Below are 25,877 nucleotides of genomic sequence, written 5' to 3' on the forward strand. Positions count from 1 at the left end.
CTCATTGCATCCATCTCTACTGCTTCTATTCGCTTTTTGTTCTTTTCACTAATTCTCCATGTTTCAGCGCCATAAAGAAGAGTAGTTTTAATCATGGTCTCATATATATTAAATTTCCTTCCTTTCGTTATCTCTTTACTCCACAGTATACCATTGAGACATCCTAAGACTTTATTTGCTTGAGTGATTCGTTTTTCTATTTCCCGTGTATCAGTTCCTCTATTGTCAAAGGCAACACCCAAGTAGTCGTAGCTCTGACAGCAGGAAATATGTTGTCCGTTTTCGAGGTCTATGTTATCTGACTCGTTTCCAATACAAATATATTTGGTTTTTGTTGTATTAACATTCATTCCCCAGTCGTTATATTCTTCTATCAGTTTTCTTAGCATGTACTGCATGTCTTCCCTGTCGGTCGCTAGCACTACCTGGTCATCAGCAAACTGGAGTGTATATATACATTCATTGCTAAGCTCTATATCCATCCTATGTACCTTTCTTTTCCATCTTTCCAATGCCGCTGCAACATATATCTTGAATAAGGTTGGTGAGATACAGCATCCCTGTCGCAAGCCTTTTGTAACCAGGAATTCTTCCGTTAGATATTTTCCTGTTTTTATCTGTGCCTTTGAGTCTCTATATAGTTCTTGTACAGCATTTATCAATGTGTGGTTGATGTTAGATATTTTCAACGTTGTCCACAGTTTTGTTAAGGGGATGTTGTCATATGCTTTTTGCAGGTCTACAAAAGTAATATGAGTTTCTAGATTCTTAGCCGATCTTTTTTATATTATTTGTTTAGGACAAAATACGTTATCGGTGCACGATCTTCCTGCACGGAACCCGCTTTGTTCTTCCTCTTCATTGTGCTTATATTCTTCCTCGATCATATTTCTCAAAATTCGTCCATACAGTCTGCTCAGGGTGCTGTTTACCGATATGCCTCTATAATTATTACAATTCCTTTTGTTCCCCTTTTTGTGTATTGAGGACATGTATGCCGTTCTCCATTGTTCTGGTACTGGGTGTCCATTTAGACACTGATTAATCACATAAGTTAATATTTCAAATAGTTCATGAGTTCCATTCTTAAGCATTTCAGCATAGATTCCCTCAGGTCCAGCGGATTTACCATTCTTTAGGGTCATTACAGCCTTCCTTACTGTTTCGATGTCTACCCTCGCTTCCTCTCCTTGTATATGTACTGACTGTGTTGGGGAGTTCGCTAGGTATTCTTGTCTTGTCTCTGTCAGCAAGCTTTCATAGTGATCTTTCCACTGTCTTGTTTTAGAAACAATATATTTCGACGTGAAAACTTTCCCAGTATATTATTATATCGGTTAGTCGGTGGCTAATGAGAAAGTGGTTCGCCGACTAATTGGATGGTAATCACAGAAAATATTTTTCGAGTAGAAGAAATTGACTCGAAAGTTAGTTGCTACTACGTTTAATGACGTGACTACTACCGTTATGTTTGGTGTGGTATGGACACTACAGGGCATGGAGAGGTGTAGAATTCTAAAATAAGTCCTGAGGAAAAAGAAAACCCTAAAGAACAACAGTAAAGGAATATATAGATTAACCAGTTAAGGTAAACATTGGAAATCGGGAAGCATTAGAGAACGTTACAAAAGTCATATCTGTGATTTTAAATTATGTATTAGTTTTCGTTTATATTTGTCTTTCGTAATTCCAGTTTTATTAACAAATTTATTATTAATAGTTGCTAGTTATTTAAGTATGTAACATAAGTAAGCAATTTCCAAAAAGCATTGCAGTTTTGGCGTTCTCAAGATAATAAATGTTCTTTTTTATTAAATAAATACATAAGTATGGCATACAGTTAAAATTTCAACCTAGCAAGATTCCTTAGAATTTTATTTAAAAATACTGCTAATACCTCATAGATGGCTCTTACGGCTCTTAAAGTTAAATATTTTAATTTGGTAAATAAAGAACATTGAGAACAAACTTCTTTCTGCAAGTATCAACAGTCAAATCCACATCAAATCTCAAAATAAATATTGTTATTTTGAATGAGCAGTGACGTCCATTTATTATAAATTTAATATTAATTAAGTATTGTAACAGTATACCTACAAATAAAATTAAAAAGAATGACAAATAATTTTAAGAAATGATTTATTACTACCCATATTGTTTATTTTTTCATTATTTCATTCTATAAAATAACTCTTATCAGATCCACATAATGACATATTGTATTGACTTCTTTATTTGCATAATCTGAATTAGAATTTAGTTTAATTAATTTATGGTTTTGGCTTTTATGGAATGTACCCCAGTATGTTTCGACTCTTATAAAGCAAACTTAACAAGAATAATTTTTTTTGCATATATGGGAAACGGTTACCTGTACAAGTAGACATATCAAATTGAGTTTAGAATCCAAAGCAAAAATTTTTGTCTTCTTTTTACAAATAGTTCTTTGCTTAATTATTCAATACAAGCTCTAAGGTTACAAAAATCCACGTCATAAGAGAATTCCCTAGATAAGAAACTTAAAAGAGTGACTTGGCTGCTCCACAAATAAAGTGTTCAGAACAGCTGTAAGCAAAATTGGAATAGCCTTAAATATATCAAAGTATTAATATTTACTAAAGCGGCTCTTTCGATTCTATATTTTTTTGCTGTAAATAATCCCATTCAATGTACAGCCAATATATCTCGTTCTATTGCCTAGTCCTTTGCATTTACTACAGTGTCTTAGATGTCCACCTTGCTTATAGCCATGATACTATGATTAAGAAGATAAGATATTGCACATAAGTCGTGACGTAATTGGAGAGTTCGTAATGTCAGTTTTTTGTATGTGTCAATAAATAATCTTTAATAAATAGTTTAGAGATATCCTTTTGTGTACGATTATTGTAATTATTAAACCTTTATTTAATATTATTATTTTGCTAATTGAATAATTTGATCACAGAATGCATACAAATCCCATTTAACTTTAACAAGAATTCACATTCTACTCTCCAATGACGGCATGCGCGAACACCACCGATTTTGTGCTACGGGAAGATCCTATCTTGTTAGTCATAGTATCATGCTTATAACCATAGTCTTTTGATAATCAAGTCGGATCTGTGCTCTTTGAGTCTGTCATGTTTTGTGTTTACACATGTCAAATGCTTTTAACTAGTCTAAAAAGCAAACTGTGCGTCACACTTGGTGTCTTTTCTTTACATCAGTAAATTATAACATCAGTTACTACTAAAGCTTCACTCGTTCAATCGTTTTGGTGTTGTAATAAAAGTACACATTAGCCAGTCTTTCGGTATCTAACCGGCATTATACATGTTAGTAAAAAATGTGGTATGCTTTCGTTGTTCAGTTCGAGTTCGAATATCTTTACTGATAGGTCAGCTGGTACAGCTACTATTCGATTTTTAGCTAATTCTATAGCCCTAGTTTGTGTTAGAAAAATACTGGAGGATCTTCCAAAGATTCTGTCAAATTTATTTTGACTACGTCGACCCATTAGCTTATTTGTTGACATAGTGCTACCCATAAAACAACATAGTAAGCAATTGTATGCGTTTGTTATACAGAGGTTTAATATGAGTGTTTACAATATTTTAAATATTTTCAAAAACTATATATCATCTCTACATATAGTGAAAAGGATTGTTAAAAAATCACTTTCTTCTCCATCTGCAACAGTTGCTAAAAGAAAAGCAAAAGTGAGAGCATGATCATAATACTGGCTTTACCATCTTGTGTGGGTTCTAACCTCCTCAAGAATTTCTCTCCAGTCATTCCTACCGGTTGCCTTTCTCCGCCAAGCACTTATTCCCATATTTCTTATGTCTTCATCGATGTTATCGAGGTACCTTGTTCTGGATCTTAAGAATTAATGGTGTTTTTAAATAATTGCAGCCACGATAACACCGACTGTGACGTGATAATAATTAAAATTTACAATATTTATTAAACAGTTATACTATATACAGGGTGTCTCAGAGTAGATTTTATTATTTAAATTTACCTTACGCCGACCCTGTTCGAAATTCTATGTAAACGATACCATGGAACAGTGGACGAAAACGCAGAGAGTCTACATGGCTGACGCATATTTTAAAGCCAACGACACCAACAAGTTTTCACCCTTACAAAATTTAGTTAAGCCAATATTTAAAAGAAACTGATCACTTACTGAGGAAATCTTTTCTGAGGATTCTGATGATAACTCGTTTTTGGGATGACGGTGGCTTAGAAGGGATTATTTTCAGTGATGAGGCTCACTTTCACCTTAATGGATATGTCAATAAGCACAATGCTGGTGTCCTGACGGTTTGGTGTGGCATGTCTGCATCGGGGATCATCGGACCCTACTTTTTTGAAGATGCTAGGGGATGCACGCTAATTGTCAACAGTGCAGGATACACTGCCATGTTGCGGAATTGGCTACGTCCAGAATTGAATAATTTTGCAGGGTATAATCCAGGCAATATATGGTTCCATCAAGACGGTGCTACGCCACACACAGCGAGCACTTCAATAAACGTCCTAACAGAAATGTTTCCAGGCACACTGATTTTACAAAATGGTGATATTCGTTTTCCCCCAAGGTCTCCCGATCTTACACCTTAAGATTTTTTTCTGCGGGGGTATTTAAAGAACATCGTCTACGCTAATCCACCAGACACAATCGAAGAGCTGAAGCAAAATATTCGCAACGCTATTAACAACATTCTAGTGAATATGTGTGAGCGCGTCTTTCTCAATTTGCGCTCCAGATTGCAAGAGTGCTACGAGCGAGATGGTCAATATCTAACCAACGTGTTATTTAAGAAATAAAATCCGCATGTTCTGTGTGTCTATTTTCGTAATAAATGTTTTTCTAACAGGTTCTGAAACAGTTTTATTGATTTAAAAACTAAAATCTATTCTGAGACACCCTGTATTAATTTCTAAATAACAGTATTGATATACCTATGAAATACCGCATCTAGATGATTGCTTACTACAACGTGTCTATTTTTACATCTAGATGATTGCTTACTACAACGTGTCTATTTTTAACATATTGACACTTTAACACTTAAAACAATTTTTGGAACGCCACTGCTAAGACTGTACTTGTCTTCCTACATGCTTTTTATCATTATGGAATTTGATATTGTTTATCAAAAAAGTTGCGAGGTTTTTTAAAAATATTGCTTATAATTAATATTTGCCTACTATTTATTTTTATCTGCACGTTATTAAATGTAAGATTGCAGTTTTTATATAGAAACACTATTCATAATGCTAGTAATATATAATTTGAACAAATCAATTTATATAAATTTGTTGATGTTTTTTTGATTTTCTTTTTGACCTCCAAATCATTCATATATCTACCTTTCAGAGACAAAAGACTGTTAATATGGATAACATAAACTGTATTCACAGTACTTTGAGCTTTCTACTAAAATTTACGTATAACTTTTTCGATGTTTATGTTACGAGATACAAAATTAAATATGCTCTACCAACTCCAAAAGTCTCCTATTATGACTAACACACATTAAGTATAATATAAAAATATCTGCAATATTACCCTCTCACATTACTATATTTTTATGTTTAAACTGTTACACATAAAGTATCAAGTAATACATGTAGTATTTTAATTACACATTAAAAGAACACAAGAGAAATATTTTATTTGATGCACTGCGTATAAACAAAGGTGGATTGGATATAAGAAAGGTAAAACTAAGAAACTTTGTATGGAAAGTAGGCAAACACTTTTGTCCACTAAACTATAATAAATTACCACAAAAAACATTTAGTGAAGTTCGATAGTTTTTCAGTTAGCCCTGAATATATCCAGAATAGAGATTATAGATATAACGACTGCCACTAGGCAAAAATATCACACATATTTTTGCGGAGAATAACTGATTGCGAAAAGAAAATGTTTCGTCTTTTTCTGGAGAGCTAGTTTATTTGAACTCTAAACAGATCAAGAGGAATAAGCTGATGTAAAGCATGATTAATATATATTAATCTTTCATCTTAAAGGTACTCTGTTCCAGACTGAAGTTTTTGCACTAAAAGCATGCACCATGAAATCATTAGGGCGGCGAGAACGTGAAAAAATATATATAGCTGATAACAATGCAGTGATATTGATGGTAAAGAATCTACGTACCGAATCAAAACTAGTGAAAACTGTAAAGTTTCTCCTAAATAAACTGGTTCTCCATGGATGTCGGGGCATGAATGAGTCCAAGGGGAACAATATAGCAAACTCACTGGTAAAGCAAGAAAAAATCTTTTTAAAGGCTCAGAACCATTCTGTATCATCACAAAAGATGCCACTGTAAATGAAATTCTAAAGTAGCTAAAACGAGTCATAGCAGCAAATGGGGATCCCTTTAGGGGCTAAGTCATGTGGAAATAGAATTATTAGCAATAGTGACAGAATGCTTTTTAGTATACTGAATCTTGGCAAACGAGAGCTGAAGACAAACAGAAATGTTGACTGGACACCGTAGACTCAGGAAGTACCCCCACAACATAGTTAGGATAAATAAACCATGGTTCATGGAAAAAAACAAGTATTGAATCAGGAGAAATCCTTAAACTCCATATATAAAAGTAACTGTCTTTGAGCGTTTCCAAATTAAAATACATAAACAACAATTGACCGAGATAATTGCAAAAGACCCTTACTTTTGTAATAATTTATAAATTTTAATAAATTTATTTTTTGCATAATGACATGTGTAATATAATAACTGACAATTGTGGCAGTTAATTATTAAAAAAGTTATTAAGTGTACCAAATTTCAAACAAATCGACAAAATAGTTTATAAGTTATTCAATTTGTTTATCCCGGAGAGCCATTAATTTAAACAACTGTACTTGCTCTAACGGTCAACCTTTTTTATATCGCAATCAATTCTTTGAGACTTTATTTTTAAGATTTATTAAAAACAATTCTAGATTTTATTAAATTTTTTATTAGAAAACAACTTGAAAAAGGGATGATTTTTAGCTTCTAAACATTTATAATAACTTTGATATTTTTTTCTGGCCTACGGCTGTAAGTAGGCTCAATGAAAAACTGGTGAATAAACACATTTTCCAAAAAAAAACAGAACCTTATATGATCAATAACAAGAAACAATCCAAGATATTGCAGCGAATAGTTCTCCACTTTTCCGAGACGGTATTTTAGGAGTACCATCATTTTAATGGGTTATAACTTTTGACTTTTTCAATATCTATGCTATTTATAACTTGGAACATAAAATATAGATCTTTATTTACAATCTGTTTAAGTTTCAGTTCTTAATATTAATAAAAAATGGAAATGTGGTTTTAAGAAAGAAAATGCTATTTTCTTTCCTATTAGTTATAAAAGGTTCGGTTTTATCTTGAAAATTGTATTTTTACCAGCTTTTTATTGAGCCTACGTACAAGCGTGTGTCATAAAAATTATCAAAGGTATTATACATGTTTATAAGCTAAAAAGTCAGCGCTTTTTAAACTGTTTTTTAATAACAAATTCAATCAAATGTTGCAGTTTTTTTTAAAATACTTTAAAAATGAACCCTTAAAGAATCGATAGCGATTTACAGAATACCTCTAGAATGATTGGGCAAGTACAGTTGTTTAAATAATCGCTCTCCGAAATAAACAAATTAAATAACTTATAAACTACATATTTCATCAATCTGTTTGAAATGTAGCACATTTTAATAAGTTATTAACTGCCACAATGTCAATTATTTATATTAGCAAAAATAAGGGTCTTGCAAGTATCTTGGTGAACTGTATATGTATTTCAATTAAGAAACTCGAAAATTGAAGAATTTATTAAGATATACAAGTTTTATTTAAACCGTTTTTCTAAAAAATGCGTACGAAATGCTTTTCAAAAAAGGAGATAAGAAAGACCCCAATAATTATCGAGCAATAAATCTATTAAATACAACACTCAAATTGACAACAAGAATAATAGCGACAAAAACAAACGAACGAATATTTCTGCAAGAGGAACAGCAAGGATTTCGGACAGGAAGATCATGCACGGATGCAGTTTTTGTAATAAGACAAATAAAAGAAAAGTCGCTGGAATACAACAAACCAGCATATATGTGTCTGATAGATTTGAAGAAAGCGTTTGATAGAGTGAGAATTCGGGACGCGATACATTTATTATATGAAAAGGGAATATCACTGGATTTAGTAAAAACCATTGAGAATATAATTATATAAAGATAACATAGCTATGGTAAGATGTAAAGGAAAACTATCACAACCTATCAAATATGAAACTGGCATTAGAGGAGAAAGGAGATTCGCTGAGCCCATTAATATTTAATCTGATAATGGATGAAATCATAAAGAAAGTTAAAAAAACAAGAGGATATAGAATGGGAGAAAAGGATAATATTCTACGCCGACGACGCCATAATAACAGCCGAAAATGAAGATGGCCTACAAAGATTAATTAAAGAATTCGAAGATACGGTGCTCATATACAACATGGAGATCTCAACAGAGAAAACTAAAGCGATAGTGATATCAGCGGAACCGAGAAGATGTAAACTAGTCGTAAATAACAAAATAATAGAACAAATGATGGAAACTGAATACTTGGGAATAAAACTGTCAAGCTACGGAAAAGTGGAAGAAGTACAAAAACAAGTGAACATGGCAAACAGAGCAGCAGGATGTCTCAACAACACAATCTGGAGAAACAAATACCTCACAGCGGAAACGAAAACCAGGATATATAAAACAACAATAAGACCGATAATAAAGTACACACCGGAAACAAGAGCCGATACGGCGAAAACACAATGACTACTGGAAACAACAGAAATGAAAGTCTTACGAAAAATAACAAACCAAACTCTAAGAGACAGAAAGAAGTGGGGAAATACGAGCGAGATGTGGTATAGAGAAAATAAACGCGTGGACCAAAGAAGAAAAGTGGAATGAAATCAACACATCGAAAGAATGACAGAAAATAGAATAGTACGAATAGCAAGAGACAAATCGCCAAATGGAAGAAGATCATTGGGAGGACCGAGGAAAAGATGGTCAGACAACGTCAATTGAGGTTAAAAACCGAAGTAAAACAGGCATTTTGCCTATTTATTAAGTAGGAAGAAGAAGAAGAAGAAGAAGAAGAAGAAATGTTTAATGGACAAAAAATTATTTTTTTACTTTTTAAGATTGTTTAAAAAAAAAACAAGCAAAATCAGCTGTAGATCTTCACTGATTTTTCATCAGCTACCCCTCATATACGTTTCAGAAACGTCAAATATCTGTATAAATATTTTACGTGAAGTCAATGATTTTTTTACAGATAGACCGGTGTATATCACCAATTTCTACATATAGCACAGAAAACGTAACCCTATACAAACCGTTTAGTGATATTAGAAAAGTGCAAAGATGAACATGGTAAAAAATTCGATATAAAAAAAGTATAAGCTTAATAGACGTTATAATTCAGAATATATAGCTGGAAGGAATTGCAGATTGTCGATATGAAAACGCAAGGATTAGTAACTAATATCAGAAAAAAATAATAACATCTCGATTAACAAATGTTAAAAAACATACGCTACGAATAGGCAACAAACATAATGTATAAATACAGAAGAACCTAATTAACTTCTCTTCAAATTAAAATATTTCTCTTGTGTTCTTCAATTTATTCAGGAATAATGTGAACATTTATTCATTTATTCATATAACACTCGCGTTCCCGCAAATCTTAAGTATTGTCTAGCATGGAAAAAAATCAAGGATAAAATTTGAGCATTCTGAACATTCATAAAAATCAAATTGTACTTACCAGTAAAGCACCACCGTCCGGTAACTTTGGCGAAGATCAGAATTGAAACCAGAAGGATTATTAAAAGTCCTACAACTACTACAGCAATTATCGCCCCAACTCCTAGTTCAACACCTAAAAAGTAACAATTCATTTAGTATAGTACACTGCCGACCATAAAATTAGAATCACCCCGTAATTTGAAGTCATATTAGGTAACTTTATGTATTTCGATTGCACTTTAGTTTACTAACTAATTGGTTGAAAAAAAAACGTTATTGTTGTTTCGATAAGAGTCTACCAAAAATGACCCCCCACTCGGATTCCTAAAAACAATTATCACCAAGTATTGTTTCTGTGGTTTTATCTGCCGATTCCAAGTTGTTTGTGTATCGTAGTCGTTGTTTAAGTTTATTATGAGCATTCTTATGGCAAAAAATTTTGGCAATTTTAGAAGATGACCGTGGTCAGCGTAAATCTTTGTGGAACGTTGTTGTAAGTTTATTGAGTGTGCAACGAGTATGGCAGCAACGAGTATGTGCAACATATGTGCAAAGAGACTGGTCTCCTGACTTAAAGACCTGCTTCAGGACTAGGTAGCACTACAACAGCTAGAGATGACCGTATTATCGTTTCTAGTGCTTTAAAAAACCGAGTCGTGTATTGTTTTCCCACGTTGATTGAATATCCGAATATTCGGATTCTTAAGGGCCTAGATTGGCGCGTAAAAGTTTCGTTGACTCTGAGGGAACATGGACCAGAAGTAATAATAAAAAGGCAAAGGCCTTTGCTGAACATGTAAGCAACGTCATTAAACCTTACAACATTGATCAAAACGATGAATATGATAATGAAATCCTACATTTTCTTGATATACATTTTCAAATGGATCTTCTAATCAAAAAATTCAAACCTAAAGAAATCCGAATGGTAATAATGATTGAAATAAATCCAATAAAGACGCCTGAATATGAAAAGCAAAACCTAACTAAGAAAACAATAATGGCAATAACGCATATAAATGCGCATGCGTCAAGATCAATTTCGATGTCGAAACTTGATCTCAACAGAGCTTGTCTAGTAGAAATCAATTTCTACACAATATTCCGATAGTAGAGGTCGAGATGAGTTACAGAATACCGATTCCTACAATTCCGATCCGACTTGCTGACCTCTATTCGATTTGTGATTACAGAATAGGATTACAGTACTTACTTATGCACATTTTCCTAACGCGTGAAAAGTAGCAGAGATCATAATATTACTAAAACCAGGTAAAGACCCAAATAACTGATCTCATATATACCCATTAGGCTCTTACCTATATTATCTAAGCTATATGCAAAATGTTTCTACGTCGGTTAAAACCAATAATAAAAGAAACAAAATTAATTTTAAAACACCAATTTGGTTTGCGTAGCAAACATGGAAGAATAGAACAAACACATCGTATATTCAAACAACTCAGTGATGATCTAGAAAACAACACCTACTGTAATACAGCTTTTCTAACATCAGCAAAGCGTTCGACAAAGTGTGGCAGCAGGCCTTCTCTATAAGATAAAGAAAAATCTTCCATATCAATACTATTTAATTATAAAATCGTATCTAACAGATCGTCTTTCACAAGTGAAACAACAAGATGCTCGCTCAGAACTATTGAAAATAAAATCCAGTGTCCCACAAGGTGGTGTACTCGGTTTCTTATTATACCTGTTGTTTACTGCTAACCTGCGTACAACTAGACTAACAACAGTCGCAACATTCGCATCTGATACAGATCCCCAAAGCGGTTCGCATAACTTAAAAGGCCACTTAAATAAAATAGAAAAATGGTTAAAAAACATGGAAACTAAAAGTTAATTAAATTAAAATTTACCAACTGAACAATTGGTAGTAGATACAACCAAATACCTGGGCATACATCTAGATAAAAGGCCAACATGGAGGAAACACATCTTCATTAAAAGAAAGCAGCTTGGACTCAAACGTCAATAAATGTACTGAATCCTGGGTAGACTGTCAATTGAAAATATATGAGTGGTATACAAAGCCATAATTAAATCCATATTATGGACCTATGGCCTAGAGTTATGGGGCTTAGTCAGCAACTATAACTTAAAAATCATACAACGTTGTCAAAATAAGGCATTGAGGACCATAGTGAACGCTCCATGGTAAGTCTCCAATGCAATAATACATAGTATACAATATATAGTATTTTTCATATAAAAATGCGTGCACGTCACAATTTATATAAAGTGATGTCACTTATATTTAAAATTTTCAGAACGTCAACGTTAGAGTTCAAATTTTCTTAACACAGCTAATAATACGAAACCCATACGAAACTGCTTGATCTTTCATAGGCGTCAACATGGTATAATAATCAAAAAAATGTAATCATCATTATATTGGGAATTTTAGAATTATATTGATTAAATAACCAAAAACATTTGTTATTATTAATAATATAAATTTTATGAAATAACTCTTTAAGTCTAATATTCCACAAAATAATAATTTTAGTTAAATATATTAGACAATTGTACGCAACTGGTACGGGAATACTTCAAATTTTTTGACAGTTCAGCGTGTGGTAAAAGTGTTTAAAGTGTTGTTGCTTTTTTAGAGTAAGAATTTTGTTTATGTTTTGATTTCTTACACAATTTGATCATAATATATTATATATTAATAAATTGTATTTATAAATACATACTAAATTTAGATTAATAGCGTTAAAAACTAATTATTGTTGTGTATTGTGATTGTCCTATGCCAAAACAACTAAATAGTCTGTAGAAAGCTGATAGGCTTTCATATAAGATAGATTATTTTGAATAAGAAATAATGGCGGGACGTTTTTATTATTAATGCTCTAAAACTGGTAAGTTTAAAATTTAGAATATATAATTGTTTATTAAAATGTTTTCTTATGTATTTAAGTGTATTGCAGTAATCTTAAAACTAAATGTATTTACTGTTTATATAATAGTTTGACAAATAGTTGACATTATAAAAATTCCTCACTTACTAACTATTCTGATGTTTTGGCAACGCTGTGGGGTTCTGAAGTCGTAAATTTTGAATGACGTGTACGCATTTTTATATGAAAAATACTATATATACATAATAAACTACATATAATACATAATAAAAAGTATAAAGAAAGACTTGGTGCACATTCAAATAATTTCGCGAGTGAATTGTTAAACAGGGAGGATGAGGTTCGCAGACTAAAGCGTTATAAACCAACTGATCTACCAAGTACATTTAAAAAAAATTATAGCCAGTATAAATGTTAATAGTTGGTAATTTAGAAAGGAAACTTTTCATTGGAATTCTTACCTACATGTCTTATTTTAAGAAAGTGATAACTTTAACTGATTATTCAGAACGACACAGATTGTTAAATAAAATGGAATAATAAAAAAAGGTTTGGTTATAACCACGTGGGAGAAATGCTAAAGTGTGTATTGACGAGCGATTGATATTTGATAGAGGATCAGTTATGACATAGATAAGCACATCTTTTGGCGTTTATATGGAGCTGATTTTGGGATGTTGACTGCGCATAGGTACCTGAAAGCGGTTTAGAAGACTATAGTTTTACGGTTCATGTTTATTCCTGAAGGTGACTAAACATTTATGCATGCTATTGTACGGCCCGATACTGCTCGGATAATTACTGAGTATCTCAAAAGATGTTTATTGAACATATTATTTAGAATTAGGTTTAGAGACGTTTACGGAGACATGTACCGGCCCTCAGAAATTCTAGAAAGCTTTGAAACATACTGGTGCAGAAATAGAACAATCTTCCACAGAATGACATCCAAAATATAATATAAAGTACAATTCGTCATTTGCAAGCGGCTTTTGCATCACTATTATAGGAAGGAAGTACTCCACACCAACAAATAACGTGATAAAAACATACGTCAAAAATCGAGGGAATAGATTAACTGTGCGTATTTCTGCGCATACCGGAAACATAGCCGAACGATGACTATTGGTCATTAGATTAGTTTTACTGGAATATTCTTTATGTGGTCAGATTAAAAACCAACAAAAAAAGGCGAAACCCTTGGATAGATAACGGAACACATAAATAAGTATTATTAAATAAAAAAAAACAATAATAAAAGCCAAAACCACAAAAATAATTCGAGAAAACAAAGGTTTATAACAAAAATATAAGGACAAAATGTGATAGTTTTAATGTTCAAAAGAAAGTTTAATATATAACCAGAATAACAGGGAAATAAAAACATAACTTTCATAAACTATGCCATATAAAATGGACCAAAAAATTTTAATTAGAAGTAATGGGTGCAATAAAACAAACTACGTGGAGAAAAGTAGCTACCGTAGGACCGATAAAGTACCCACAACGTTATTAAAGCTAGCTGAAGATAAAACAATAGAAACATTCTTCTTGTTTTAACATCCCTTGACGAACCACTTGTAGACGTAAGCCTGACCTTGGCGTTTCCATTTTAATTTTGGTCTTGGTACCTTGAGCCATTGTCTCCCGACCCTTTCTTTTGCATCGTTCAGTCATCTTTTTAGAGGTCGACTTACATCTCCATGTACCATAGGTCTCCAATGTATGCTGCGTTTAGTCCGGTAACATTGGTAACATCCGGTAACGTCATATATGAAGACCACTTTAATAAAGCAGCGCATTGTATTATCTCCTCTACTTTTGTTATTCTACGCATTTCTTCATTGCGGACGCGATCTTTAATTCCCAGCATAGTCGTTCCACTGTATGCTGTATTACTTTTATTTTGTTAGTAGCTTTTATGGTTAATATAATCGGTCAATGAAAGTGATAAATTTTAATGATCTCACGAGAATCGTAAAAAATGGCAAAAATCGCACACAGTTTATTTGTTAAATATATTTATAGAAACTGCCTTCATTTACGGTAAAATAGAAAGATTACATACGCAAGCTGCACTCTTCACCTTTAAGACGCATTACGATTTTTGTTGATATTCTAATCAAAAGATATTGAATTTTTACCGTCGAGCTGATGCAAATTTTATTTAACATATTTCCAGCGCGCAACTGACATTCAAAATCACCGGTTGCTTCAAGCGTTGTTTCTGAAAGAATGGTTCTACACAAAGGTTGCTAATAAACATTTTTGTTTCAAATTATCTTAGCTACATTTTTTTCTACGTACCGATTCTTAATAAGTCGATTTTTTTTTGCGTTTGTACCCCCCTACGCGGGAGGTTTTAGGGGGATGCCCGGGGTAAAAGTGGTAAACTTTTTTTTTTTTTTGGAGCCACAAAATTGATATTCTCGGAAAAATTCAGCTTGTTTTTATGATTTTTAGGGGTCAAATATCTGACGACTGGACTAAAAGTGCCAGTATCCAGAAATACTGACAATTATGACATCTTTATGCAAGGCCTGCTAAAATAGAGCAACAAATATATTATCTTTAACATTAACACGACAATTATATCCCAACGTAATTCAGCTTAAGTCTAGGGAACCTTATCACTATTATTATCATAATCTTATATACTAAAAGGCTAAGCCCTTTTCTTGTGCGCAATACTCCTCCTAAACGGTGATAGATAAGAGAATAATTTTTTCGAATAATTAAACAGATTGTTGAGTAGATTCCCCCTAAGGTTTAAAATTTTAAAAATTCGAACTGGTTTAAAAATGGCGGCCATAAAATGAATTTTTCCTATAGTAAAGTATAGGAATTCAATATTATACACAATGCAACAACGCGTCAATTCTCGAATGCTGGAATGCACCAACAAGTGTTTCCACTTAAGGAATAACGATAATGACCACTCAAAATTCGGGATCCTCCTGTCTCCGATTTTAATTTATGGGGTCTGTTTTACACTATCTGATGAGTTGGTATTTTTTTATTTTTATGTTTAGTTAGAAAGTATTCTGTTTCCAACAAGTGCAGCGTGTGTGAGCTGTTGTGATTGATATTTAGAGATTTAGACTACGTTTTGAGTTTAATACTTGAAGAATTAAATAATGAGGTAAGCATTACTTTGTTTTTAATTTATTAGTTAGAAATATATTATTAATTTTGTTGGGAATAAGCCACAATTTTACTTTAAATTGGGTTTATTTTAAATAAATAAATAAAAAATAAACTTATTATAAAGTAAAATTGTGGCGTATTCTCAAAAAAGTGGAACAGTAGGCGGTAGTGTAGACTAGGGCGGAGCATCGTACTGTTTTCTGTATTTTTTAAATTTAAATAATATTTAAATATAAATTTAGTTAGTTAGTTAGAGTTCTCAAACCAACTTCTTTTTCTTAAACGTGGCATTTTACAATCTAAAATATGCTATAGTATATATTCCGGTAAAACCGGAAGTTACTTCCGGTTTTACTTCCGTTTTTTATTTAAGAGGGGCGGAGTATAACAATCATATTGTTTCCGTTTCCTAATGTAAATCTTCCTGAAAATCCTAAAAAACTACTGTATCGATTTTCAATTTAAAAAAATTGGCGTCGATACAGTTAATTTTTACGATTTTTGGAACATTTACACCAGGCGACGGAAACGATGGATCGTTAGACTCCGCCCCTCTTAAATATCAGCAAAACTTACATCAAAACTCGATGTCGAGTTGGTCCGCTAGTATTATATTATTATTTCAAAGACAATTGACTTCTTTTTTATTATAATTTTAAAATACTGGGTGTTTCATTTAAAATTATTGACTTACTGTGGTTTGAAGTTTAAAGAAATGGTATATCATTTGTGAACACCGTGTATTTAGAAAATCGACTTTGATACAAATTTCTAAAAGAACGTCATTTAGTCTTTGCGCGCAAAGATTTTCAAGAGATTATGTTTGTAAATGGATGAGCTATTAATTTTGAGAAGTTTGTCTCTACCTGTCAAAATTTTTGAAAAAATATAATAACTCAAAATGTATGAAGTTTCGACCTATTCCGTTCACAAATTTTATCTAGAATTATACGTAGAATCTATAAATGTTAGATTATAAAAGGTATTTTCTATTTAAAATACCAAAGTTGTTGTTCATGTCCGGTATAACCGGAACTGGCATGTCTGTCAAAGTTCTTCATAACTTTACCCTGTATATATAAATTTAATAAATAATATAAGAATTTAATAGTTTACGTTACACTGATGACGTTAAGAGTATATTTCAATAAAAATATAGTCATTATGAATATAAAGATATATCACTAGAAACAACAGATTTACTAATAGAGATACAACACTAGATCTAAGAATAAGATTATTACAATGCTAAGTATTTTACTGATTAATATACATCATTCAAACTTGGATGCTGAAAAAATCGGATTTACAGAAATGGAAGGGGTTCGAAAGATGGTGTTCAGATGTGCAATGGGATGACAGGTAATAGGTATAACATAAACATATAAATCATATTACAAATAAGGAAGTATTGCAAATAATTAATAAAGGGAAAGAAGTAGTATACACAGTGAAAAGAAAAAAAAAATTGTAACTTGGTCACAATGGAAGGAACAAGATATGCATACTATTTGATGAAAAGATAAAGGGGAAGAACAGTGTTAGAAAAAGAAGAATTTTTTGACTTGGAATTTTAAAAAAGTGCTTTAATATGAGCTCCAGTCAATGCTTTGAAATCAGTAGATAAATAAAGTGAAAATAATCAACTTCCGATAGAAGGAAATTTAACAATGTTCATTATTTACGCAACATTTATTCGCAAAAATATTATAGTGTTATGAACCTTAAACTTACTATTTTCCATGACTAAATTGACTTACACATTTGTCGAACGAAGTAGAAAAATGTTACGCAGAACACCTCAAAACGGTTTGGTTCTTTAGCCGAAGGCATATTAGAAGTATCTAATTTTACACAAACTTTACACTAAATAGTTGCTAAATTTCGAAAGCCATTTTAAACTGAATTGTTTAATAAAATAATGCGTTGTCGACACCATAAGCGGATCTTTGTGGTTAGCCACCAAATGCACGAAATACTAAATCAAACATGATACTGTTTTATGCGATAAGCACCGACATTCCTCGATTTTCAGTAGAGTACAGAAAAGAGGGGTTTACATCAAATGATTTCAGTATAATTTCAGTTCTTATACCAGAAGCAAATGAATGATGTACATGACTTCTACTTCTTGTAATGAGATGTTTAATATATACAACAATGTTGATCACTTTTATTGGCAATGAGTTTAATACATCATCATCATTATCATCATCTAGTCTCAAAAGCCCACTGCTGAACATAGGCCTCTTCTTCGTGTTTTCAACCCCGTCTATCTTACGCCATTTTCATCCAGTTTTTATTTTGTCTTCTTAAATCGTCAGCCCATCGTGTTGGTGGTCGATCGAAGATTTTCTTATCTTTCCTTGGTATTTATTTCAATAACCTCTTTGTTCGTCGCTCATCCGTTATTCTAGCTATGTGTCCTGCCCATCTTTATTTTAGTTTGGCTATCATTTCGATGACGTCAGTCACCTTCGTTCTTTTCCTGACCTCTTCGTTTTTTATTTTGTCTCGCACAGTTATTCCTAACATGGATTACTCCATTCTTCTCTGTGTAACTCTGAGTTTCGTAGCCGAGGCTTTTGTTAAAGTAAGTGTTTCTGCTCAGTATATCAACACTGGGAGGATGTATTGATCAAACACTTTTCTCTTCAGGCATGTGCGCAGCTCACTTATAAGTTTCTCTCAGTTTTCTATATGCTACCTACCCAAGACCGATTTTTCTCTTCAGTTCATGGGTCTGATTATCCCTGCCAATCATAATGTCATGTCCTAAGTATTTATATTTATATACGAATTCTACTTCTTGCCCACCAATAGTGATGTTCTGGTTGGTTACTAAATTTGTCAATATTTTTGTTTTCGAGGTGTTTTTATTTAAACCTACATTTTCTATAGCGGGTACGAGTTTCTGTACCATCTCCCTTATCGTTACTCAGTCCTCAGCTATTATGACTATATCATCGGTGAAACATAGGTTATTTAGATCTTTTCCATCTATTTCTATTCCCTCAGTCAATTAAATTTCTTAAAGGCATGTTCCAGCATAGTGTTAAAAAGTTTAGGTGACATTGGGTCTTCTTATCTAACCCCCGCTCTATTTTTATGCTATTACTATAAGTATGTAATTTGATAGTGGTTATTGCCTGTAGGTATATATTGTATAATAATTTTGTATACCTACTAAGAAGCTATAAATAAGAATTGGATGGCGCCTTTTTCGGCAAATTATTTATATTTTTTTGTCTTATATATTCAAGATTTCTGGTTTAGCTCTAGTAGCTGTCATTTCCTAATTTTTTTCTTTGTGTGTCAGTTAGCATGTCGTAAAAACCACCCCCACATCTCTTCTGACTATGAGCAACGCGGCCTCGTTCATTTTGCATGCTTTAAACATTGTCCATCGTTTGTTGTGTTACGGGTGAAAAGAACGAAATTATATTTAGAAATGGAGCAATTATTGAGAATCCCGAAAAAGCTGATCAGGATAATAAAAATAACCCTAACTAATACGAGATGTGCAATTATTTGGCAAAGTCAGACTTCAAAGAAGTTTTCAATTAGTCAGGACAGCTATCTACCTAATTATTTAATCTTATTCTGGAAGTTATAGTCAGAATTAAGACCAAATAAACCATTTTTAAAAACGAGCGCTGGTGTCCAGCCTGCGCAGATGACTTAACAATTCTACCAAAGAGCGTAAAATAACTAAAAAGGATAGCGAAGAATATTAGAATAGAATAGAAATATGCTTAATTGTCAGTGAAAATTGTACAATTTTATGGACAAATCCTGCAAGAAGTGAGAAAACTAACAATAACAATACTGAAATTAAATAAATCGTCAATATCACAAAATAAAAGATAATAACATACACAATACATTGTAACGTTATAAACGTCACATCTTTATTAATTTATATTTTAATAATTATTTCATTTTAATTTCCTAATTTATTTATTAATTTCTTTATCTTCAGTTTAATTTTTACTATTTTTCACAAAATACTCAGGTTCAATCCCTAGTTTAAGACAAGACGAACTCACCCTTGAGATACTGAGCTAGGCAAGGTATAGACGATCAGCTCCCATGGTTGATTGAGGTATTATTTGCACAATAGTACGTCAATTCTCTTTGGTAGTCTCATCGTTACAACATTGCCAAATTTAAATAAATTGCTAATTGCATACACCCAAATATATATATATATATATATATATATATATATATATATATATATATATATATATATATATATATATATATATATATATATATATATACTTATACACAAACTTACTGTAATTTCTTAGTTATTCGTTAAGAAAATCTTCCACTGAATAGTATGGCCTTTCAGATAGATAAGCTTTTGTCATTTTACGGAACTTAAGAAAAGAAGTTGCAAAGGGAGATAGTTGTATAATTTTTTTGTCGAATATAATATAGATTTCTTTACTGATTCAGTGGACGGGATTAGTAAATACACATCAAAGGTTAAATTTCTGGTGGATTAGTCATGATTAGGTCTTGCAGGAAAAACATGTAAGTGTTTACGAATTAAGCAAACAGTTTGTAAATTGTAATTTAAAAATACCATCAGATTGGGTAGCATTTAGAACCCCAAAAAGGAAGACCATATCGAAGATGAGACTCAAACAAAGACAAATATGCTTTTCTGGAATATGTTAAATTGATTTCCTTCGAAACAGATCCTATTGTATAGCAGGATGAGGCTAGTTTCTTACCTAACAAATCGATATTAAGGGACCATTAAAGGTTGCTGTCTATAAAAATACCATGAAATTTTACAGAATTATCGATACTGATCTGGCTGTTATCAAAAAGCGAGGGTTGAAGAACTCCTTTATAGGATAATGCCCATATATCCACGTTAAAAAAAAGTAAATTAGAGTCGGACCAGATTTTTATTTTAAGTAGATCAGAAGTTATATTTGCACGAAGAGTTGAAATATTAGAGTTCCTCCAGTTGATACTGATATCATCAGCAAAGAGAAAAAATTTTTTATCGATTATTAAGTTAGTGATGTGATTTATAAAAAAAACGACAAGTAGAGGACCCACTACTGAATCTTGTGGTACTCCACATTTAATGCTTTTATGACTAGAGTAAGGATCATTTGCTCTAACTAGTTGTTTCCTATTCCTCAAGTAAGATTAAAATCAATTTAAAGAAATACCCCGAATTCCGTAAAAATTTAATTTTTTTATCAAAATATTGTGATTTCTTCAATCAAAACCTTTGGCATAGTCACAAAAAACAGTGGCAGTGTAAAGATTATTGTTTAGTGCTTGTTAGACCTCATGTGGTACAGAAAACATAGCATCGCTGGTACATTTATGAGATAAAAAGCCGAACTGACTGTGTGATAAAATGTTGTTTTCAACGAGAAAGGACATAAGTCACACTTTTATAAGTCTCTCAATAATTTTGGATAGGACCGGTAGTAAAGGAGTAGGTCTATAGTTGCAGAGATTAGATTTTTCACCACACTTATGAAGAGTAATAATAATGGTTGTCTTTAGGCACTCTAGAAATATACCTTTTTTAAAGAAATTATTAGCTATTATTGAAGAAGCATTGAACTATGATTTGAAGTGGTAGGGAGTATAAAGGTTTAAAAAATTTTAGCACCTGGGTGAGGTAAAAAATGAAGAAAACGGGAAAAATATGAACTGAAAGCAAGAACAGGGAAAGGAAACAATAAGTTATGTAGCCTGAAATCACAAATGACACAAAAATATGTATCCACAAAATGCAAACTAAGAATATACCAAACAATGATCAGATTCACTGTAATATACGCCTGTTAGACATGGGCACTAATTAAAAGAGAGGAGGAAATATTAGAGCGATCGGAAAAAAAATACTGAGAGACATATCTGATAGGAAGAAGATTAAAGATGGATGAAAGATGAAGCAACAAACAATTAATAGAGATGTATAAAGAACGAGTTGTGGTGTTACCGTTATCAACATCATCAAAATGAGAAAGGTCCGATATTTTGGTCGTATAATAAGTGGACCTAGATATCGCTTACTCCGGTTGATTATTTAGAGCAAAATCCATGAAAAACGCTGAGTTGGAAAAAAACAACTGTCCTGGCTACGTAACATTAGACAATAAACAGGTCTAACAGTCGAGGAGTTGTTTCATCTAGCTGCCGAACGAGCAGAACATTTCATCCGCGATAGTCTACACTTAAAAACAAACACAGCACGCAAAGAAAAACGAGTATAAAGAACCCAGCATCACCAATTTTGTCAAATGACAAAGAATGCCTAGATATTAACCTCGCGAAAACAGAATACCTATCTACAAGTGAAGAAGACATAGAAGATCTACAGATTGATGGCAACGTAACAATCAAAGAAAAGGATAAATTCAAGTATTTGGGGTTTACAATCACGAAAAAGGCAACAACAGAGGAAGAAATTACACAAAGATTAGGACAAACAAGAACAGCAATCCGACAACCTAACTCCGTATGGTGGGATAGACACCTAAATATGAAGACAAAAACACAGATTTATAAAACATTAGTGCGAAGTATTATGACATATGGGGCTGAAAATTGGATCATAAACAAGAAACACAGCAGTAAGATAGTAGCAACAGAGATGGAATGCCTGCGAAGATGCTGCAGAGTAACAAGAATTGATAGGAGAAGTAATAACGAAATAAAGCAAAGAACATCAATAGAGACAGATATACTAACATATATAGAACAAAAAAGACTAAAGTGGTATGGACATGTAAGAAGAACTAGCGACAGCAGATCGATAAAGAGAATAACCGAATGGAGCCCCATAGGAAGGAGGAAAAGAGGACGACCCCGAAAATCCTGGAGGAACGAAGTAGACGACGCCATGAGTAAGACAGACCTTAACGATGGAGAATGGGACAACAGAGAGAGATGGAAGCGGTTAAGCGAGGGAAGGCAGTAAATACTGTAAAATCCCTGAATATATATACAAAGAATGCGATTGTTAGGACATGTGGAAAACATTACTATTCCAAGAAGACAAGGCAGGGCGAGAAATAGATGGCGGAAAAAAGTGCAGGAAAATACTTAAGTGCCTGACAATAAAAGACTAGAAGGAAAATGGAATGAGAATAGATGGGATGTGCCAATCATAATAAGATATAAAGTAATTACGTTATGTGATACATTTTGTTATGTAGATTATGTATATATGTATAATTATGTATATTGTAAAAAATGTAATTTTGCTATAGGCCTTCAAGGCTTGTTCTGCGTTAAAATAAATATTATTGGGTTACAGTATATAAATACCCAACTTAGTAGAAGAAGCAGTTATTATTGATTTTTCCCGTATATATACCACTATTATGTGGTAATAATGATACCACTACTACACTATTAAAAAATAACTCACTCAGTTAACAAACCGTTTGCACAAGCATCTAATTCGGAACAGAATCTGTAGTTCTTAAGAATTTAAAATATAAAACGATTTAAGGTGCTACAGAATGCAATTATAATACCCGTTTGTAAGCTTTTCGCTACTATAAGATTTAGGAACAAATAAAAAATAAAAGCAATAAGACAAAACTTCAAACTAGTGTATTTCATAAATATTTCCGGAAAAACACAAATTCTGAGCAAGAAATTGCCTCTAAAAGTATTCGTTTGTTTGCTATTTTTGAATTTATTTTAACAAAGTAATTGTCTCTATTTTGCCAAACCGGCGTTGAAGCGCTGAATTTTATAATTTCTTCCTTCTAAATATAAAAAAGTCTGCTTTTTTTATGAAATTTGTAATTTTGTAGTACATTTACCAAGTGTTCGCATTTGTTTAAGGGGTTACATAGGCCTTATATTTAAAAAAAAATTAAAAACTATATATTTTCTCGAAACTTTGTTTTGCCATGCTGTAGGCACGATTTCTCGAGAATGAATGGATCGATTTTGCTGAAACTTTTCACAGTTCATCTTTATATGCTTGTTTCGTGATTGAACCAAGGGATTTTCAATCGGTTGACTCGTCCTTATTTTATACGAAAAACAAAAACGATTTAAAAACTATACTTTTTTTTTCTTTAATTCTTTTATTTAATCACGAGCCAAGAGCATAAACTAGACAAGTAGAAGAAAATTTTTTAATTTTCAAATTGATATGAACCAGCACCGAAATATTCTGCCTGTCGCAAAAAAGGCTAAACGAGAAAAACTGCATGAAAAATCAACAATTTTCAATATTTTTTGATGAAAATTTTTTTACAACTTACTTAAATGCTAAACTTTTTTGTGTGTTAATTTGAAATAAAATAGATTTTTGGTTTTTAAAATATAATTATTTGAAAAACTTGTGTTTTTTTCTTCTTCAAGACTTATTTTTTTTAGCTTACAATTTACTCCTTTAGCAGACGACGTAGCGCGCTCTCCGATTTCTATTACGTTGGTTTTTCCAAATCAATTATGCTAACTACATGCTGTTTCGGTTACCATTGAATTTTACATTACTATGACAATGTCATCATTATTCTCTGATAAATTTAGCTGAAATAAAAGTGTGCCCTCAAAACGTTAAGATGTTGTTCTACCGGAGAAGTTTAATGATTTTATGTAATGAATGAATTACTAATGAGAAAAGACTAATGACGGAAATACAATTAGTACATGTATATATATATATATATATATACATATATATATATATATATATATATATATATTTATATATATATATATATATATATATATATATATATATATATATATATATATATATATATATATAAACTAAAGACCCTAGTTTATAAGCGCCTAGTTTTTGAGGTTTAACACAAGTTTTTTGTATATTTTCGCTAATTCATTTTAAGTTTGTGCTTGTAATTAGCATTATCGGTATACTTACTAATGTTTTTTTTTTAATTACTAGCTCAAAATTCTACAGAAAAGATCAAAATAATTTAATTAAAGGAATTTCCCATAATCCGAGAAAATTATGAGGTGCTTATTAAGTCGTTAAAGTACTATTAAATTGAATATTAATGACAAATTTGCCACATATTTTGACTATATAAACACTGTAGTTACCCTAACACATTTATTCGCTCTTTGATTTTTTATAAAAAGGTCAACATGTTATCCCAGACTAAACAAACTAAATAATCGGACGAAAAGCGTTTTGAAATTATTTTTCACCATAAAAACGACAAATCTAGTCGCGAAATAGCATCCGCAATAAACTGTAATCAATCTAGAGTAATTAGAGTTATTAAGAAGTATGCTAAACAAGGAAAAATCGTCGACAAACCGCGTAGTGGCCGACCAAAGAAAACTTCTGTTCGGGATGACGCTGCGTTAAGAAGAACAAGTCTGGCAGACAGAAGCCTTAATTCCACCCATTTGACGAAGCTGTGGCCTGAATCTAGCTTAAGTCAGACTCGTTTACTTTACATACCTAAGATTTCAATATCTACACAAGTCATGAAACTGAATATTAAGAAGGAACTCTTGGGGAACGTGTAGTAAACAAACTTATTTTTACTTCAGTTTGTATGTTGCCACAGTACGCAGCAATAGTGACCTGTATCCACAATAAAAAAACTTCAGGGCGATGAAGATGGACTAATGCTGAGTAATTGTCATAATGAAAATGTCTTATCTGTAAATATATCCATGAGAGATGGCTCGAAAGTAAATGTGTCCTGCTCCGACATGATACCGTGCTACTTATAATAAAAAAAATCCGCTGATACAATTTTTGGTACCTCTGGCAGAAGAAATGATCGCTCAAGGACAAAAAATAGCTGCTGTACTACGTTTATCTTAGAAGAGAAAAGTATCTGTGAAAATAAAACGTTTCAAAAGTGTATTATCACATCATTTAATTATCGAAGGAAACACAAGAAGACGATGTAAAAGGTGCACTGATAATAAAATGCAAACACGTATAAAAACCGCTTGCGAAAAGTGTGAATTCCTTTATCTAAATGTTACACAGTATGTCTCCGTAAATAATATTTTGTATTTTTAAG

The 25,877-nt window shown here is 32.1% G+C and overlaps 1 protein-coding gene across 1 annotated transcript in view; it reads right to left on the reverse strand.

Moving 5' to 3' along the window:
* The window catches only part of Fas3 (fasciclin 3), a 127,041-nt gene that overhangs the window by 44,630 nt on the left and 56,534 nt on the right, over positions 1-25,877 (reverse strand). Inside the window, exon 8 of the mRNA XM_072521658.1 lies at positions 9,834-9,947. Coding sequence (XP_072377759.1) covers positions 9,834-9,947 — 114 coding nt within the window. The remainder of the gene's footprint in view (positions 1-9,833; positions 9,948-25,877) is intronic.

This window comes from Diabrotica undecimpunctata, chromosome 2 (assembly GCF_040954645.1).
Source record: "Diabrotica undecimpunctata isolate CICGRU chromosome 2, icDiaUnde3, whole genome shotgun sequence".
Classification (NCBI taxonomy): Eukaryota; Metazoa; Arthropoda; class Insecta; order Coleoptera; family Chrysomelidae; genus Diabrotica; species Diabrotica undecimpunctata.